The sequence below is a fragment of the Salvelinus alpinus genome, chromosome 18 (assembly GCF_045679555.1).
Source record: "Salvelinus alpinus chromosome 18, SLU_Salpinus.1, whole genome shotgun sequence".
Lineage (NCBI taxonomy): Eukaryota > Metazoa > Chordata > Actinopteri > Salmoniformes > Salmonidae > Salvelinus > Salvelinus alpinus.
Genome location: NC_092103.1, coordinates 24,642,029 through 24,662,884, shown reverse-complemented (window position 1 = coordinate 24,662,884; position 20,856 = coordinate 24,642,029). Strand labels below are relative to the sequence as shown.

Sequence of the window (20,856 nt, the reverse complement as noted above, 5' to 3'; positions counted from 1 at the left end):
GTGAAAAAAAGTATTCTCTTTGGTTACACATTATTCCTTCCATGAAACCCTTTTACCAACATCACAGCCCTCTCCACTAAGAATGAATGGCTGTGAGAGTATTCAATGTGTGGTTGCATTCAATGAATGGCTGTGGTTGCATTCAATTAATGGCTGTGGCTGCATTTACAGTTTTTAACAATCACTTGGGCACTAATTTCAGAACCTTGTGGTCATTTTTCAAAACTCTAGACACAAAACTCAAAATGGTCATCACTTGTAACACAGGCTGTCCAATGTTCAAAACATTGCATTGTGCATTCATATCTTTAAAGAAACGTTGCACTTGCAGAATCTTTGGTTCAAATAACTCATTTATCATGAAATACCATAGGAACATTCATTTAGATCACCCACACACAAGATACCGATAGTTTCACTGTGTAGTTGTTCGTACAATCATTAAATATTGTAGTACAAAATATGTGATACATGTTTCATTATGCTACTACACCTAAATACATCACTAAAAGGACTAGTAGAGAGAATACTACAGAGACAGTGGAATCATTGAACAAAATATGACATTTATTGATGAAATACAATAAAATCACAACATAGGTTTCTTTGAATCAAAGCAAAAATAATTAGCTACAAAAAAATTTAAAACAGTTAAAGGTCAATTGCAGTGTTCCTCACCTGGCTAACTGTAAAAAGCAAAACAAAATATTGATTACTGTACTTCTATATTTCCATCAACCCTGTCGTGTGGATTTGGCCACAGGTTCTCATCCACATCACAATGGATGTTTTCATTAGCCAAACATCTTGGGAAGAATCTTCGGGCATGGCGAATCCAGGCCTGACACTGGTCTGCCGTTATGTCATTGCATGCGTCATCCATGGCCTGGAAAAGGGTGGCTTGTTCGTGAGGGCGCCTATCTTCCACCTCCATGTGGAGAAACATTCCTCAATCGGGTTAAGGAAAGGAGAGTATGGGGGTAAGTACAGGGTGGTAAATTGTGGATGGGCCTGAAACCATGCTTGCACCATTTGAGCATGGTGGAACCTGACATTATCCCACACAATGACATAGGTCATGCCATCAGCTCTACAGACCTGAATTAGCTCATCAAGGAAGGTTACATTCGAACAGCGAATCATGTGGCTGCCTGCAACTCAATATATAGAGTATATAGAGTAGAGAGCTTTAGTTGTTGTTCGACCAAACATTAGAACGGGCAAGATGCGTAATCTAAGCAACTTTGACCGTGGTATGATTGTTGATGCCACACATGGTGATTGCAACATCTCTGGTAAGTGTTCATGCTTTTTATTTAAAACTGAACACTAAATAACAAAACAACAAAGAGAATGAACGAAACCAAAACAGTCCTGTCAGGTGCAGAAAACACAAAACAGAAAATAACTACCCAACAAAAACCATGTGGGAAAAAACTACCTAAGTATGGTTCTCAATCAGAGACAACGATAGACTCTGATTGAGAACCACACCGGCCAAACAACAAAGAAATACAAAACATAGAAAATAAACATAGAATGCCCACCCAAATCACACCCTGACCACACCAAAATAGAGACATAAAAAGCTCTCTACGATCAGGGAGTGACACATTTTGACCATTGACTGTGAGTTTTGTGTCTAGAGTTTTGAAAAATGACATCAAGGTTCCGAAATTAGTGCCAAAGTGATTGTAAAAAACTGTAATGACCTGTGTAGTGGAGAGGCTCCTCAGGTATCTACTCACAGTCAGTGAAGAAGACGTGGGCTGCTTTGTATTTGGCTGAATGGGGGTCTTTGAAATCTCCAATCAGGGTCTGCACAGACTGGAAAATGAAGGATACAAGATAGTGAGATGTGTGTGTGTGTGTGTGTGTGTGTGTGTGTGTGTGTGTGTGTGTGTGTGTGTGTGTGTGTGTGTGTGTGTGTGTGTGTGTGTGTGTGTGTGTGTGTGTGTGTGTGTGTGTGTGTGTGTGTGTGTGTGTGTGTGTGTGTGTGTGTGTGTACCTTGTCCGTGGGGGTAATCAGGTAAATGGCCTCCAGGGTGGGAAGAGGCTCTCGCCGCTTGTTTATGTCCTCCACAACTAGAGAGAGAGAAAACACAGAAACAGAAGGGAGAGATGTGGTTATATCATGTTTGCTGATGGCAATATAACATGTTTACCAAATGGTAGCTACAGTCAGAGATGAAGAGGCGAAGCAAGAGGGTTCAATCTCATCATAATCTGTCCACAATAAGTAGACCGATAAGCAGACTGCCTGTCTTCTGGCCTTTGGAACAACAACTCTCATTAAGGAGGAGACAAGACCATTTCGACATTATATACAGTATCTTTGCTGCAGTGCAGTATAACAATGGTGATAACAATGGCTTACTGGTGATGCCGTCTGACATGATGTCTGTCATCTTGCAGCAGGAGGACAGCATCCTCATGCTCAGCTGGTCCACAATCAGCGCCTGAGACAGGAAGAGAAACCAATGAGAAACCAGGGAGAGTGAGATACACGAAAGAGTTAGTCAGAGGTTTCAGAAAACAAAGTCTCTAACCATGTTGACTTTTAACATTGGTAGCACTGGTGCACCCAACTTTTAAAAGTTAGAAGCACCTGACCAAATAGTATTCAGGAGCACCAGAAAAAGAGATTGATCTAAATTCATTTAGATAGCCTACATTAGGCCAATGTGACTACTTTTGAAAGACATGTCCTGAAGTAGCTATCCAGGAGCCCCTTTCCTTTCTTCCAGTGCCATCTTAAACCATACTCATCAAGTTACCAGGTTGTTGGTTACCAAACAAGTCTGCAGCCCGAGTAGTTTAATACAGCCTGTGACATGGTTTATGAAACAGTAAAATGTGACCCGCATATTTGTGAAAAGAAGGCTGTGGCTACAGATCAGTGTGTAACACCCCATTCTGGCAGACATCTTCATACAGGTCCCCCATGGGATTCAAACCCACAACCCTGGCATTGCAAGCACCATATTCTACCAACTGAGCTACACAGGGTACAAGGCCTCAATATGCACCATTTTGTTTCTCTCCGTCGCCCACACACTTTCAACACTTGGATAATAAAGAATTTAAAGGCTGACATTGGTTGATTTTCAGTTTTTAAGTAAACTTTTTTTCAAGTTGATTGACTACAAAAGTATTGTCCAACCCATCGGGTATCTCATTGCACCGTTACATGTCATGTCTTGAAATATGCAGACAGAAGGATAAAAAAAAATCCATTGTAATACTTCTGACAGCCAACTTTGTAACGCCACTGTCACGCCCTGGCCATAGAGAGGGTTTAAGTCTCTATTTTGGTTAGGCCAGGGTGTGATTAGGGTGGGCATATGTGTTATATTTCTTTGTTTTTGGCCGAGTGTGGTTCCCAATCAGAGGCAGCTGTCTATCGTTGTCTCTGATTGGGAATCATACTTAGGCAGCCTTTTCCCACCTGTGTTTTGTGGGTAGTTGTTTTCTGTTTTGTGTCTGCACCAGACAGAACTGTTTCGTTTTGTTCTCACTTTGTTATTTTGTTTCAGTGTTCAGTTTGAATAAATTATCATGAACATGTACCACGCTGCGCTTTGGTCCTCTTCTTCAGACGAACGTTACAGCCACCACCAACTTTGGACTTTATAACATTCCCAGAAGGCATGGATCATTATAACCTAATGAAAAATTAACCTGATAATCAAATTTAATCTACTGCAGGCCTAAATCCTATGGGTCGAACCTTCTGAATTAATGATTATATTGAAGATATAACGAGTTCCGAGAGCCGATTCGTTACCCAACAAAATAACATATTTATTTTGCCTAATTGTTTTTATGACTACAGACAGTAGGTTATTATTGTGCCCTTGTGTTTACCCAAGTTCTCTCTCAACTCAGGGACCACCTGCCAGCTGATTTTTCTTTGCCCGATGTAGGACTCTAGTGGAGAGGAGAGAGACTCTCGGACTGAAATATTCACACCACAATTCATTTACCAAAGGATAGTCTAATAGGTCAGCTAGGTGTGAAAAATCCCCCAATTTGTGCACAGTTTAGACTACTGATAGATAATGCGGTCAGTCAGAGTTGAGTCCTATTGTAAAGTATAGCCTAATGGCCCAAAAGGGCAAACTTGCAATGTATTTGATGCTTAAGTCCTCTAAAGTGTTACATTTTGAACTCCTTTCCTTTCAATATCACAGACCTGATTTGCCCTAAAACAAAATGCATCAACCCCTGCAAATATATACATTTCTTATAATCACATAATTATTCAAATGAAATGAGATGTAGCAAGAGGAGAGAGACTGCATACGCTAAAGACAATCAGAAAGAATGTGTCTTTAAACCTACATGATAATATGAACAAAAGCCAGAAATGAGTGAGTCACTCAGCCCTATGCATCTGTTCCTGCTTCTGTTGCCTATTTGAGTGTTTGTTTAATATCCTACTGATTCTGTGATCACCAAGCCTCACGCAATGCAATATGTCAGATAAAGCCATTTCACAAATCTGTCTGTTTTTCAACTTTTCTATGCTGTATATTAAAGGCTTTAAAAAAATGTTTCATTAGAAAAGACTCTCTGTTATTACTTATAATGTATTTAGTGTTTACACTGTTCCAAATGGGCAGAACAATTATTTTGTAATCTAACAGCCCCTGTTTGTCATGCAACAGTATCTCTTGCACTTTGACAATGATTTTACATGAGGCCTAATTCACATGATATGCCTCAAATACTTATATACACTAGGCTAATAAATAATCACATTTTTCTTTGGATTATTTAATGAACCTATATCATGTTATTTCAAGTTATCCCTTTGGAGCACATACAAAAGCGATTTGGAGTTGTTGAACGGGAGTGACAAAATGTATTACAATTGAATTTTAATGAGCTGAATGATGAGGAGGATGAAGAAGAAGAGGGTGATTGAATTTAGAACAATAGTGTAAGAATTGCTCTTCCTCTGTAGCTGTTACTTACTACAACTGTTGTTACACTGTAAGGTTTTTATTCTAAGAGAAACTAAAATGTTATGTTATATTCTGTTATATTCTTCAAATATATGTGTTGACAATATACGCAAGTGACAAGTTGATGGCGAAGCCATAAAGCCTCAGCTACTAAACACAGATAAATAAAACTCCAAAAAAGGTTTAACATGTTTTCCAGACCAGAGCTGTGTTTTATTTATTACATTTACCTGTGTAATTTACCGAATAGATAACAACAATAGAAAGAAGCATCTGGTGGCAGAGAGTCATGCGGAGAATAGAGTGAAAGTGCACCGTACTGTAAGTACTCAACAAGGCTGTGGGCCAGGTGGAAATGGTTTAGCAGAACAATAGACTCTTGCCGAGTTTAGGGACTTTACATTTATTAATGAGTGTTTGTGCAGCATTTCACTTCACCCATCTCTTTGCATAGCCCACCACATGCACTGTTTTCTAACCACATCTGGATGGATCCATAACGAATTACTATGGGAATAAATATCACTGAATGACACAAATATTGGAATAAAGTAGGCTAATGCAATTGGTGGCATGAAATTGTTGCATACTGAAACACCCAGAGTCATCCAATTGTTATAATAGGATTTGAAGCAATAGCCGGAGTGTGGTCAACTATTTCAGCACCGTTTCACTCTGAAAGAGAGACCATCTGTAAAACATTTTGTGTTGCTTGGAAAAACTAGTTTCATTAAAAACTTTCGGATAGGGTTTAGCAATCAAAACATCTGGCCTGCATGGACCTCTGTAGGATTATTTGTAAAAGTAAGCAAGCACCAACAAGCTTCATAAAGATGCCCTCTGATGGTCAAACTAGCATCAACGGCAACATTGTCGGACAGGAAAATAAAATACGTCATGCACTCCAACATGCCATAACATTGCGCAGCATCCCTCCCGCAAGCTGTATGATGCAACTTTTAAATGAGGACCCACTGTACTTTTGTGAATATCTGGACATTGGATCCAAAAATAAACTGGTCACATTCAGGACCTGTGTTTGTGCAAAATGTTTCAATGAAAAAACTGTGTGACCAGCTCAAACGCTGACTTTTGCGTCAATCGAAACTGGACGTTCTAATCACAGCAGTTTGAGAGTACACTGCAGGGACCACAGCAGAATGATCACACCCATTTGTTGCTAAGTGTCAAAGTGTAAAAAAGAAAAATGAAAGGAACACAAGGTGGACTGCAAAAATAAACTCTCACCTTCCATTCCCCCTTCTTCTTCACCTTCTTGATGACATCATTCATAATCTCTGTGAACAAGAAGAGAAGAGAAGCACAGGTCAGAACATTATTTTCTTCACATGCTTCTTCACTGTGTGTGCATCTGACCAATTTCAGTTGATACAATTTTATTTTTGTTATTTTCAATGTCAAAACCCCTAGCATATAGATTTGAGTGTACAGTACAGGTTCATAATATACAGTCATTTTCTCTGTCTGATTTAATTTCCTTGACAGGAAGCAGACTGTTTCCATAGTGATGAGTGACAGTGGAGCACAGGAGACAAAAAAAACACTCTCACACTCGCATCTGGGAACAAGGCCGTGAGAAGAGTCATTCCTCTATGGAGGACTCACACATGTATGCACACGCACGCACGCACGCGCGCGGACCCACCCACCCACCCACCCACACACACACACACACACACACACACACACACACACACACACACACACACACACACACACACACACACACACACACACACACACACACACACACACACACACACACACACACACACACACACACACACACACACACACACACCCCAGCCCTTTGCTTGCTCCCAAGCCCTAACCCTGTCAGGAATCTATCAGCATCCTGCTGTGCCAAACACACCTAAGTCAGGCTGTGCCCAGAGAGCCCCATGCTCACAAACAGATACACACACACGCTTGTGAGATAAGTAACGAGTGAGAAAATGTTGAGAATGTCAGTAGGGCCAGGTGAATAGTACATCCCTGCAGTGAGCTCCACTCCCAGATCAGCCACAGAGCACACTGAACCTTATATATGGTTCTATTGGACCGCATTGCTACTATATGCTCTTGACAGCCTGTCTCATAGCTGTCATGTATAATTGCTGGTCATCGGACCCCTTTAAGAAAACATCAGCATGCTGGCAAGGGTTCTGTTCTATATTAAGTGAATGGGTTGTGTGTGAGTGTGTGTGAGTGTGTGTGTTTATTCATGCATGCATTGCCGACCGTAATGAAATACTCACATCATTGTGAACATATGGCTCATACTGAGGGTATACGCTCTATTTGTTAGAGTTCATGTGTCTGTGACTCTGGGTATGACTGTGGGTACAATTCGGCAGATAGTCTAGCAGTTAAGAACATTGGACCAGAACCCAAGGTCTCTGGTTCAAATCCCCGAGCCGACTAGTTAAAAAATCTGTCGATTTGCCCTTGAGGAAGGTACTTACCCCTAAATGTTCCAGGGTTGCTGTCAGTAATGGCTGATCTGTGACCACACTCTGCAAGGGTGTCTCAGGGGGAATGGGATTTGCAAAAAGCTCATGTATAATACACAGTTGTACATGTGTGAAATAGAACAAACATAAGCACCTACATTGTCTGTTCTGCTAGGTCCATACCTATAGGTATGTATAGCGCCTTCAGAAAGTATTCATACCCCTTGACTTATTCCACATTTGTTGTGTTACAGCCTGAATTCAAAATGGATCATTTTTTTCTCACCCACCTACACACAATACCCCTTAATGACAAAGTGAAAACAAGTTTTTAGAAATTTTAGCAAATTTATTGAAAATTAAATACAGAAATGTCTCATTTACATAATTATTCACAACCCTGAGTCATACTTTGTAGGAGCACCTTTGGCAGTGATTACAGCTTTGAGTTGTCTTGGGTATGTCTGTATCAGCTTTGCACATCTGGATTTGGGATTCTCTTCCATTCTTCCTTGCAGATTTTCTCAAGCTCTGTTAAGTTAGATGGGGAGCGGCGGTGAACAGCAATCTTTAAGTCTTTCCACAGATGTTCAATGGGATTCAAGTCTAGGCTTTGGCTGGGCCACTCAAGGACTTTGACATTCCTATTCTGAAGTCATTCCAGCATTGCTTTGGCTTTATGCTTTGGCTGTATGCTTGGGGTCATTGTCCTTTTGGAATGTAAATCTTTGCCCCAGTCTAAGGTCGATTGCACTCTGAAGCAGGTTATCATCAAGGATTTGCCTGTATTTGGCTCAATTCGCTGTTCCCTCTATCCTTACCACGCTCCCAGTCCCTGCCGCTGAAAAGCATCCCCATAGCATGATGCTGCCATCACCAAGCTTCACGGTAAGGATGGTGTTAGGCAGGTTATGAGCTGTGTCCGGTTTTTCTTCAGACATAGCGCTTTGTGTTCAGGCCAAGGAGTTACATCTTTGTCTCATCAGACCACAGCATCTTTTGCCTTATGCTCTGACTTTTTCACGTGCCTTTTCGCAAAATCTAGGCGCAACATGTGCCTTTTCCTTTAGGAGTGGCTTCCGTCTGGCCACTCTCCCATAAAGCCCAGATTGGTGAAGTGCTGTAGAGACTGTTGTCCTTCTGGCAGGTTCTCCCATCTCAGCCAAGGAACTCTGTAGTTCTGTCTGAGTGGTCACTGGGTTCTTGGTCACCTCCTTGACCAAGGTCCTTCTTGCCCGGTTGCCCAGTTTGGTCGGATGGCCAATTCTAGCTTAAATTTCCCAGTGATGGAGACCACTGTGCTCTTGGAAACTTTCAACACTCTAGAAATAGTTTTATACCCTTCCCCAGATATATGCCTCATAACAATTTTATCTCAGAGATCTAAGGATAGTTCTTTGGATTTCATGGTATAGTTTCTGCTCTGACATGCACTGTCAACTGGACCTTATATACACAGGTGTGTTTCTTTCTAAATTACATCCAAACATTTGAATTGGCCACAACTGGACTCCAATCAAGTTGTAGTGACGTCAAGGATGATCAAAGGAAATTGGATGCACCTAAACTCAGTTTAGAGTGCCATACCAAAGGGGTCTGAATACTTATGTAAATGAGATATTTCTGTATTCCATTTCCAATAAACTTGCACACGTTTCTAAAAACATGTTTTCACTTTGTCATTATGGGTTATTCTGTGTAGATGGGTGAGAATGTATTTTTTTTTTTAAATATCAATTTTGAATTCAGGCTGTAACACAAAAAAAAATTGGGAATAAGTCAAGGGGTATGAATACTTTCTGAAGGCACTGTATTGGACACCATTTTCTTTCATATTTATGTTATGTGCCAAGTGCTTTTAGTGGTATACAAAGGTACCCACAGTATCAGATAAAGAAGTAATTTGACATGGAGCTAAAAGCCACAAGAAACTAGCAAATCCACAATGCTACTCAGATCACTGCCTTTGTATTAAATGCTATCACTGGAGGGAAGGTCTCTGAAAGCATAATGTCTACTCTATCTTACACTGTAGCTAGCAAAATGGAGGGCTGCCTCCTCCAATGAGTCAAAATGCATGATGAAATACAGCTCGTCTATTGCCTTCTCATGCAATTCCATTCCAGAATGGACTGAATCTATTTTGACTCCATTACAGCTAAATAAAGAATCAAATGTATTATCCAATATTGAAGACACATTTTTGCTAGATGCAAAATTCCTTCTCTGAACTTAAAAAAACTACAAATCAATTATTTTTGAATGACTCCCATTGGCTCTAGTTCTTCTCTGCTGCAGTATGAATAAACTCATCCCATTGGTCATCTGTGGATCAGGCCAAGGCAGGGCCATGTGTGTGTGTGGCGGAGCCATTATTAGCCTGATCGCTGTTGTTGGCCATCTGGCTGCAGTATTGGGATAAATCCATTTAGGATGACTCTCTTTAACATTTTGCAGTATCACCATATAAAAACCGCTAAGCCCTTTGGCGCAGTAGTGCCCAACATCTGGGCATACACAGAGACACAGATGGATTATAACAGATTAAACAGGCTGTGTGTGTGAATGTGCTACGTGGAGACTACAGGGCCATTCAGAGAATGAGGGGGATTTGTTGGGTAATTGCTGCCGATAGTAATTTGTAAGGACAACATTCACATGATGACTAAAGGGATAGCTCACCCAATTTACTACATGACATATTGGTTTCCTTATACCCTGTACACAGTCAAAGGACAAGGTCATTTGGGTGGACTTTCCCTTTAAGCACAGACCACTCAAAGCCAGGGGGTTAGATCTGTACATAATACAGCACTCCAACCGTAGATGCACTGATGTCATCATGATGTGACCTCGGTAGGGAAAGAGTCTAATCTTGCAATCTTTGTGGGGAATGGCAGAGAGTGAATCCAGAGTGAATCCTTGATTCAGCTCTTGTCTATTTCCAGCTCTTTCTAGGCTATGTCACAAGAAACTGTCAGCAAACAGGATGACAGAACTGTAGGAGCACAAGGGATATCCTTCTCTCAATTTCCCTTTTCCTCTGTCCTGTGTGGTTCTCTTTGCCCTCCTATCTTCCCCCTCTCTCTCCCTCATACAGAAACACAAACTGCCAGTCCACATGACTGCACATAGACATAAAATTAAGTTAGAACCAAAATGGCTGTTTTTTCAATGGCATGGGGTACATACATGTATACTGTCTCTGACTCCCTTCTCCTGAGCTGAGGTATGTGTATGTAAATGACAAAGAGACTGAGGGATAGCCAAAAGACAAACATCAAGATGAACAAAGCACATAGGAGGAAGTGGAAGTGGAGGCTGTTCTGGGATTGTTCTGGCTCTTCCTTGACCCCTGTGTGGCATAACAATGCAGTCCCATAGCAGGCAGACTGAGAGGAGGGAAGGAACCTGAACAAACACAGTGGAGCAGCTGTGTCAACTAGCAGAGTAGAGAGGCTCACCGTCTCATTCAGCCACACGCAGGAGTCTCCTTCAGATAGGTCTGGTCATATGCTACCAAACATAAATAGTAGAGTAATACAGTATGCAAGCTTTCTGCCACTGAACAAGGCAGTTAACCCACTGTTCCTAGGCTGTCATTGTAAATAAGAATTTGTTCTTAACTGACTTGCCTAATTAAATAAAGGTTAAATAAAAAAAAATATTAAAAAAATTATCTGTGTTTGTGTCAGTGTAACGGATGTGAAATGGCTAGCTAGTTAGCGGGTACGCGCTAATAGCATTTCAATCGGTTACGTCACTTGCTCTGAGACCTGAAGTAGGGTTTCCCCTTGCTCTGCAAGGGCCGCGGCTTTTGTGGAGCGATGGGTAACGACGCTTCGTGGGCGACCGTTGATGTGTGCAGAAGGTCCCTGGTTCGCGCCCGTGTCGGGGCGAGGGGACGGTTTAAAGTTATACTGTTACATTGATGCTGTTGACCCGGATCACTGGTTGCTGCGGAAAAGGAGGAGGTTGAAAGGGGGGTGAGTGTAACGGATGTGAAATGGCTAGCTAGTTAGCGGGTACGCGCTAGTAGCGTTTCAATCAGTTACGTCACTTGCTCTGAGACTTAAGTAGTTTCCCCTTGCTCTGCAAGGGCCGCGGCTTTTGTGGAGCGATGGGTAACGACGCTTCGTGGGTGTCAGTTGTTGATGTGTGCAGAGGGTCCCTGGTTCGCGCCCGTGTCGGGGCGAGGGGACGGTACTAAAGTTATACTGTTACATCAGTCTGTGTCTGTGACCAGACCAGTGTAAGAAATTGTCCATTGTGAGATGGGTTGGAACCAGACCTCTTCCTAGGTGAATCAGGCATAGCTGTCCTCAGCCTGATCCGTGTGTCACTGTAAATACGAAATCAATTTGACATCTCAGAGTTGTTCAAATTAGTGGGATACATAACCCTCACCTGAATCTTGATACAGACTTTTGTCTTCCAAAGTAGAGCAGAGAGAATTGGAATGGGTTAGACACATACAGATGTTCCCCAGCCATTCACCTCACACAGGAAGGCAGTACTCTGTGTTCACAGCATACTCAACAGCTGTCGCTTTAGCAGCCTAGCATTAGCATCAACAATAACATTAACATCAACCCATACCACACTGCTAGGCTAGCATTAGCATCAACCCATACCATAATGGTAGGCTCCAGCAGGAGTCAATCAACACACTCTTCATACAGATAACCAACACAGTGTAACAAAACTAGCAGAATATCAGATCACTATCCTTTCCACTTCCATATGTTTTCGTATGAAACATTAACCCCCATCAAAATAGATATAATTGTGGTAAAACATAGTATGCTATTGCTTCTAAGCAGTATAGTAAGTTGAAGCAGTATAATCATTCATAGACAGACTGAGGCATTGCCTGATTTTTCTCAGCCTTTATTGTAGGTCATAGGTGTGCCTAGCAAAGGATAAGCCTTTTATCCACACAGGAACAATTAGTCTCACTGAGAGGCTGGCTGGCTGTATGTTGTGTCATTGATGTGTATTGGTTTTGTCATGGTTGTGCATTATGTCATCCACTCCTGTAGAATCCTCAACATTGACCCCAACAAACACACAGCTTTCGCTACTCAACACTGAGACTTTCCCCCTTTACCTTCCTATTCTCCCTTGGGGGTTGGCGCCTACGATTGAGTGACCCATTTTCTCTGGATATCAGCATTAGTCCTCAGGGAATGTAACAACCCTGCTCTTGAAGAGAAGGGCGGACATTTTAGCAGGACACAGCCCCTCCCATCTCCCTCTCATCATCAGAACCATACTCTAGTCCTGGAGGGCACACAGCAGGAGGTACATTCACTCTTAATTATCTCAGTTAAAAAGATTAGGATCTTGACTGATTTGGTCCTCTCTGACATTTCGGATGGCTCTTGAAAAGACAAGAAGAGAATAGACACATTTGGTAAAATAGTCATATTTGGTTTAATTATGCCCTGTTCATACTTCATTAAGAATACTAAACACAGTTCTAACATGTATGTAATAGTGTGGATACGACACAAATAAAAAACAGAGGAGAATGGATTCTCAGATGTAGATATTGACTACTGCTCTCCCTGGTATGATCCTCAGTAACAGAAGGAGCAGAGTGTCTCAGAGTGCCCTTCCACAGACTTAGCCAATCACAGGCAGCCATGAGTCGACAGTACCTCAGTCAGCTCTGTGAGGCCAGCCTGCCGTTACGCAACCTCTTGTCTCTCACAGCGTCACCACAAAACAGATTCCAGATCAGCTGAGAGACATCTCAGGAGAACTGAACAGGAATAACAAGCAAGCAGCGACTACTCTCATCCCCATCTCAGACTGGGTCAAAGGTTGTGTTGTCAGAGGCTGGCTGCCGGTCATGACCACTCTCTTAGAGCAGGAAATGGATGGATGTGAGTGTGACTCTTTGCTGTAGCCACACCCAGTGTGAAAGGAACAGGGTATTGTGAGAGGAAAAATAATAGACTTCTGATTCTAACAAACACAGACAAGATGAAGACCATGAACAATCCCTCACATAAATATTGTATTCTTAGTATGTTGAGGTAAAGTATTTGTCTGCCAGAATATTCTCTCCTGGTGTCTGGGAGTAAAATTCCATCTATTTCTTAATTTTCCTACAACACAGTGTAATGATAGACTAGAGCAGGGTTGTGCAGCATGCAACCCTATTCGATCTAGCCCGGGCGAGGTTTTAGCACAAAAAAAGACATGATAAATCCCCCTGCAGATACATTTCCCTCTATGTTTGAGTTCATTTTCCTCCTTATTTGAAAGCTGTATCTACTGACTGCAGTCAAGTGCAACGTTAAAGCAATTTACAAAATGCCTAGTCTAGTGCTGAAAATGGCAGGCAGTAAAAAATGTCAATGGAGAAGCAAGTGATGCATTGCATTGCCGCAGGCTGCTATGTCCTGGCAAGATCAGTTAAAACAAGGTTTCTCTCTCTCTGTCGGAAGTCTGAGCAGAATGTGTGCATGCGTAAGTGTCTGGTGTCTGAGTGAGGAGGGGAGGGGGGCTGTGATAGGTGAAGGAGCTCTGCAATCTCATGAGGTCTGAGGTATGAGGGTTTAATGACTCTGCACATCACCATCTAGATTAAATCCCTTCCCATAATGCAATAATACTACTTTCTACATCACTTCTCCTCCATCACTCGCTCTCCTCCTCTTCCTTCTGTCATTATCCATCTCTCCCAGTGGCAGCCTAATCTGCATTCTGTGATGTTGTTCCTCTCTTTCTTCCGCAGGAATGGCAGTATTGGCCGATGCTACTTGGCCCTGCTACAGCAAGCCTCTTGACGGTCTCTGGTACATTTTTATGTTTCTCTGTTAAGTATGATAATATATTTAATTTCTATGGTGCTTTTCGCTGCAGAGGAATCTCAAATCTAAATACAAGTATGTCTTTGCTGTGTGTGAGTGAGGTCTGCTGGAGAGTTGAGTGGGAGGAAGGAGGAATAGTCCCTGCCAGTGCTGACACAGCAGCAGTGCTTCTTAATCAAGGAAAATGGGATGTAATTATTAATGTTCATAATCAAGACTATTCTAATCTAGCATATAAAGAGGGCTAGTCTGTGTCTAGAAAGTCATTAGAAAATATATTAAATCTTGGGTCTGTCTGTGTGTTTACAGTGGCAGGCTGAGGGCACTGCGTCACACAATGAACCCAGCAAGTGTGTGTGTGAGGCTGGCTAAGTATCCCTGCCAAGGTCAGTGTGTGTGTGTGTGTGTGTGTGTGTGTGTGTGTGTGTGTGTGTGTGTGTGTGTGTGTGTGTGTGTGTGTGTGTGTGTGTGTGTGTGTGTGTGTGTGTGTGTGTGCGTGCGTGCGTGCGTGCGTGCGTGCGTGCGTGCGTGCGTGCGTGCGTGCGTGCGCGTGTGTCCATCCTGGTGTTGGCCTGGGCTGTGCAGCTGATGAGTGCTTGGGCTGGGGTAATGAGATGTACAGTAACTCCCTCTCTCCCTATACTGCAGAGCCTGGTCAACCCTGAAGTCCTACATGGTGGTGACCCTCCTTCCTTCCATCCCTCTCCTCTCCCTGCATGGTCATCTCTCTGTCCTTCTGACTAACTTTGGAATCACATCTTAGCAAGCCTCGGAAAACCCAGGCTTCTCACGTTCTGTTGTAGATTTGGAAGATCTTAGCAGCAGTCACAGCCCACATGGGGATGTGGGGTGCTCTTGAACCATTTTATTAACAAACTGAGTGATGTCCACTGCAGACTATTAAAACCACCCACTCAAGCAGCAGGGACAATGAAGTGGGGGAAATACTATGAGTCATTGGGTAGGATGCAGTCGCTTGGGTCAGTTGGGCTACTGTGTCTTTAGCTGGCATGTGTCACACTGGATTTACAGTCATGATCACACTACTCCTGGTTTCCTCCTCTGCACTGTCAGGCTAGTCTCTTCTCACAGCCCCTGTACTGTCAAGCTACCTACACAAGCCTCATATCACACCCTGTGATATGATCAAGACATGACAGAATTGAGACCAAGATGTGTGGCATCCTTCTTGTCTGATCCATATAAAAGTAAAACATAAAAGTCCACTGTATTACATTTTACATTTTAGTAATTTAGCAGATGCTCTTATACAGAGTGACTTAGAGTAGTGAGTGCATACATTTTCATACTGTATGAAGCACAGATGAGACTGGGCACAGACAGCACCCTAGCCCCTGCAATACCACTGATTCACTATAGTGGCGATAAAAAAGAGAGCAAAGAGATGGTTTTATGTTGCAAAATGCTGCTGAAAAAATTAATTATTTTGTTGAATGATAAAAATATAGGCTACCATAGTAAGCATTCTCAATTATTTTTTTAATAAATTCATTTTAAGGGCAGGTAATGCAACTAGAATTGATCCCTCTCATTTCGTTTAGGGGTGTAGGCAGCCTATAAATTAATGTCAAAATTGTATTTACACATCTATGGACTTTGGCATTTCATTCCTATCGCTAGCCCTATATTGTAGTCTGCTGCTTTATGGAATTGATGCTCACAGTCGTGAAAGCGGAGGGAGAGAGATAAACGCTATACGCTGCCCATCCCCCTTCAACAGAGGCTGCTACTGCGCGTGCTGCAGAGGGCCCGTGGTGTATCGCGTCTTACTGCGTACGTTCCCGTTGTAAACCAATCTCCTCACCATCAACCCAGTTAAATAGCGCGCAGGTGCTCGATGCATCCCTCCCTGCCTTTATCGACATGGAGAGGTGGGTCATCACACAATGTTTACTTTAGGCTTAATTCTGCAAATGAGGAATTCAATTCACATTGAAAACCTGTGTTCGGCTTTTATTTCACACATAGTTATTAATGTATAAATTCAGTACAGTGAAATGCTTAACTCACAGGCCCTACCCAACAACAGTGCATTATTCAATATAAAAAAAGTATAATTCATGACAAAAAAACACACAAAATAACAATAAGTATGAAATAAGAGAAGAAGCTATATACTGTGTCAGTGCCAGTACCTAATGTACAATGTGCAGGGATACTGGACTATTTGAGGTAGATATGCACATGTAGGCAGGGATTAGGCAGGGGCAGATTGACCATCTGGCAATTCTGGGAAATGTCAGATGGGCTGGACCATTTTTTAGTTGTGTGGGCTGATCGAATTTGACACACAAAAAACCCGATGTTTTTATATAAAAATAAAACAATGAAAAAGGTGACATGGCTGGCAGCCCATGGTCCTGTTAAAATGATTTTTAAAAAAAAGAAGATTTCTGACAATTTCTCTGTTAGACGAATCTACAGTACCTACTACTTTTTATCTACCTATGATATGTTACAAATTCCAATTTGTTGTGGCTAACATGAGCTAGGTGGCAAAAGCTAATGTTAGCTAGGTGGCTAACGTTAGCTAGGCTAGGAGTTAGGGTTAGGGGTTAATGTTAAGTTTAGGTTAAGGTTAAGGTTAGGAGTTAGGTAAAATGGTTAAGGTTAGGGCAAGGGTTAGCTTAGCATTTTAGCATTTTAGCTAACCCTTGCCCTAACCTTAACCCTTTTACCTAACTCTTAACCTTAACCTAAGCTTAACATGAACCCCTAACCCTAACTCCTAGCCTAGCTAACGTTAGCCACCTAGCTAACATTAGCTTTTGCCACCTAGCCACCTAGCTCGTGTTAGCCACAACAAATTGGAATTTGTAACATATCATAGGTACTGCAAATTCGTAACATAATGTACAAATTGCAATTCGTAACATATCATACGAATTGTAATTCGTAACATATCATATGAAATGGATGATGGACATCCACAAATTGATACATAACATACCAAACGTAACATATCATACTCATTTGAATGGCCCGGATTTCCGTTTACTATGTTACGTCTGCCTCTCTGTCCAGGTTGGTATTTGGGTAGGCTAACCTGATCAATAGGCTATCTCTTGAGAATCAATCTATTGGGTTCGTTTATTGAATATTCTTTGCATATCTAATTGCACTACCATTACTGATAGTAGGCTTGTAGGCTATGCCTACACATCCACAATTACCTCTGGATATAAATCCGTTGCTGTTGATGGCGCCATTATCCGATAAGAACATGTTTAATCTTAAAACAACATACAGTTGGTGAGCCTTTAGACCCAGGACAATGCCTCACCCCGTAATAAATGTGGTTTGTGTTTAAGATGCACACACTTGTTTTTGTCTGCAGTTTTCGCTTTGGCTATTTGTTTCAAGTGTATGTGGCGGTTCTAGCTTGTATGGCGCCCTGAGCGAACCGCCCCTTCAACGCCCGCTCCCACCCGCACCCGGGGGCGCCCCGTGCCTCCCCCGGCAAGATGCCGCCCGCGGTGGGCGGCTACCCATGTCGCCCGTACCTAAATCCGCTATTGGTTTTTGTATTAGTGTATAAATAAATCTCTTTGACAAAATTCGTCATCTCTCCCATGTCTTATTCGACTACTATTTTTTTTAAAGTATTTGACACTAGCCACAAAATTAAGGAAATTAGAAGGGGGGGGGGGGGGGGGTTCTGTCAGGGGGTAATATTCGACACAACACCTGTTATGTTTTGCGTGATGATTGTGAGGCGTTATACAAATACGACAGTCACAAGACAAGGACGTCAAATAGGCCAATGACAGGTCAAGGGAACTGTAGCCTACTGTTCAGATGGGTTAAATGGAAACTGACATTTGGACACTGACTGTAGGTCTATAATCTCTCACATAGCCTTAATATTAACTCCTGCAGAATTAATATTTTCTTGCAGTATAATGATACACCAAACGTAGGCACAGTTTTGACTTGGGAACAGCCGTGGATAAATATTATTTATTTATTTCAGCATCTTGAGAGAATGCGAATGCGTTAGATGGGCTAGCGTCTGGTGCTATCTATAGCAGTATCATAAAAGCATAAAAGCTATTTCAACCAATAAAATATGAATCCAAGCAGAAACATGTAGTGTCATTTTCAAATCGTTCCATTTCTTTACGACTGGTCAAACTGATGTCATTTGGAAATTTTGCACAGAAAATCTTTCCAGGTTTTTAGGTACTGTATTTTCTCCCCTGAACCTAAACATACTTGCTCCGTAAAAGAAGCAGAGGTGACAGTGAAAACTTGATTGAAGCATCCATTCTATCGATTTATGACATTATTCTGGTGAGCAGAGGTTTATTTAGTTCAATGACTAAAGAAAAGCTGCATGTATCTAATTATAGACAAGTTGACTAACAAATAGCCTACCAAAATGTAGGAAATGATAAGCAGAAACATATCTAAATCAGGCAAAAAAGCGTTACGCCTTCTCTGACTAGCCTGCTGCGCATTTTATATATTAGCGGATTAGGGTCGTGTTCGGCCTCAGATTTTCACTTTACAACATATACTCGGACAGTTGCGGATGGGTTAACAATTGCGGGCGGGTGAACAAACGGCTGACCTGCGCACCACTAGTCCACACATTTTGCCAGCTGATTTGTGATGCTACACTCTTTAAAAAAAAAGGTTCTGGATTGAACCAAAAAGCGTTCTAAACTTGTTTTGTATATGGCACCCGTAAAAGTTCCATATGGAACCCAATGGTTCAATATGAATCAATTTTGGTTCAGTCAAGAATAACACCTGGGGTTCCTACACAAGGGTTCTATATAGAACCTTTAGTGGTGCAATATGCTATATAAAGCAAGCAATATAACCATGTTTGGTTTTATCCAGAACCTTTTTTCCTATGAGTGTACAGAATATTTCGTTTGAACAGTTAGAGAGATGTCTCAAAAGCCCCTACATGCCCTTGGCCTACAACATCCATGGCCTACAACATCCATGGCCTACAACATCCATGGCCTACAACATCCATGGACTTCAACCTCCATGGTCTACAACATCCATGGACTTCAACCTCCATGGTCTACAACATCCATGGACTTCAATCTCCATGGCCTACAACATCCATGGCCTACAACATCCATGGCCTACAACATCCATGGCCTACAACATCCATGGCCTACAACATCCATGGCCTACAACATCCATGGCCTACAACATCCATGGACTTCAACCTCCATGGTCTACAACATCCATGGACTTCAACCTCCATGGCCTACAACATCCATGGACTTCAATCTCCATGGCCTACAACATCCATGGTCTTCAATCTCCATGGCCTACAACATCCATGGCCTACAACATCCATGGTCTTCAACCTCCATGGCCTACAACATCCATGGACTTCAACCTCCATGGCCTTCAACCTCCATGGCCTTCAACCTCCATGGCCTACAACATCCATGGTCTTCAACCTCCATGGTCTTCAACCTCCATGGCCTACAACATCCATGCCCTACAACATCCATGGCCTACAACATCCATGGTCTTCAACCTCCATGGCCTACAACCTCCATTGTCTTCAACCTCCATGCCTACAACATCCATGGCCTACAACATCCATGGTCTTCAACCTCCATGGCCTACAACATCCATGGACTTCAACCTCCATGGCCTACAACATCCATGGACTTCAACCTCCATGGCCTACAACCTCCATGGCCTACAACATCCATGGCCTACAACATCCATGGCCTACAACCTCCATGTGATTGGGCAATGGGCCTAGTGACAGCACTGTCTGAAAACAACCATCGATGCTTATTTTGAAACCATACACTGATGCGGTTTCATTAGGCTTCAACTGCTACTTATACTGCGCAAATTATGCTTGTAGATCGTGGGCAAGTAGGCCTATGAGTCAAGGCGCATTGCCTCCTATTATACGCGGATGAAAACACCGTAATATCCGTATTCGGAAAGGTGTGTTAACATACGGAATGCGGATTTTTTCTGTTTTTACTGTCTATTTCATTCCTGTCCTCCATGTAGAGGACAGCTCACCCTCCGCCAGCACTCTAATACTGCAGACCAAGAATATCATGATGTTTAACCTTAATTTTCTTGTTTGAACCGTTCATGCTGAAGGATGATGTTCTACGCAGCGTATTGCACTGGTGATCCATCATAGGGGTGAGGCATTTCTGAAACACGGGAATCCCATAAACGCTCTAGACGCAGCGCTCCTGGGTGGAGAATATTCATTTACGATCCATCTAATCATCAATGACATGAAATTATGTAATTGTTATCGGTCTACAACGTTCTACTGTGCAGTTAACATTGTGCCTAAATAAAAAAAATCACTGGCCTGGAATAGCATATGGTTTTAGACGTTGTGTAATGTCACCCTACTGCCGCACAGTTTGTATTTTAATTTCAGATTCGTAGTATGGGCGTATCTGTGTCTTTCTCGACCAAAGCACCTTCTTATGCAGAGTTCGATTTTTCATAGTTGATAATTGGCCGCATCGCGTCCAGATTATAGCCTATTTAGTCGACATTGTAATGCGCATCAGCATCGCTGTAGCAGAGAAATTGCACATCTAT

The 20,856-nt window shown here is 42.2% G+C and overlaps 1 protein-coding gene across 2 annotated transcripts in view; it reads right to left on the bottom strand.

The window, feature by feature from the left end:
* Positions 1-20,856, bottom strand: part of LOC139544053 (syntaxin-binding protein 1-like) — a 41,548-nt gene that overhangs the window by 20,362 nt on the left and 330 nt on the right. For both annotated transcript variants that reach the window (XM_071350746.1, XM_071350747.1), the window contains exons 2-5: positions 6,219-6,268; positions 2,378-2,459; positions 2,009-2,085; positions 1,749-1,827 (exon numbers count right to left, since the gene is read on the bottom strand). In XM_071350746.1, the coding sequence (XP_071206847.1) occupies positions 1,749-1,827; positions 2,009-2,085; positions 2,378-2,459; positions 6,219-6,268 (288 nt within the window). The remainder of the gene's footprint in view (positions 1-1,748; positions 1,828-2,008; positions 2,086-2,377; positions 2,460-6,218; positions 6,269-20,856) is intronic.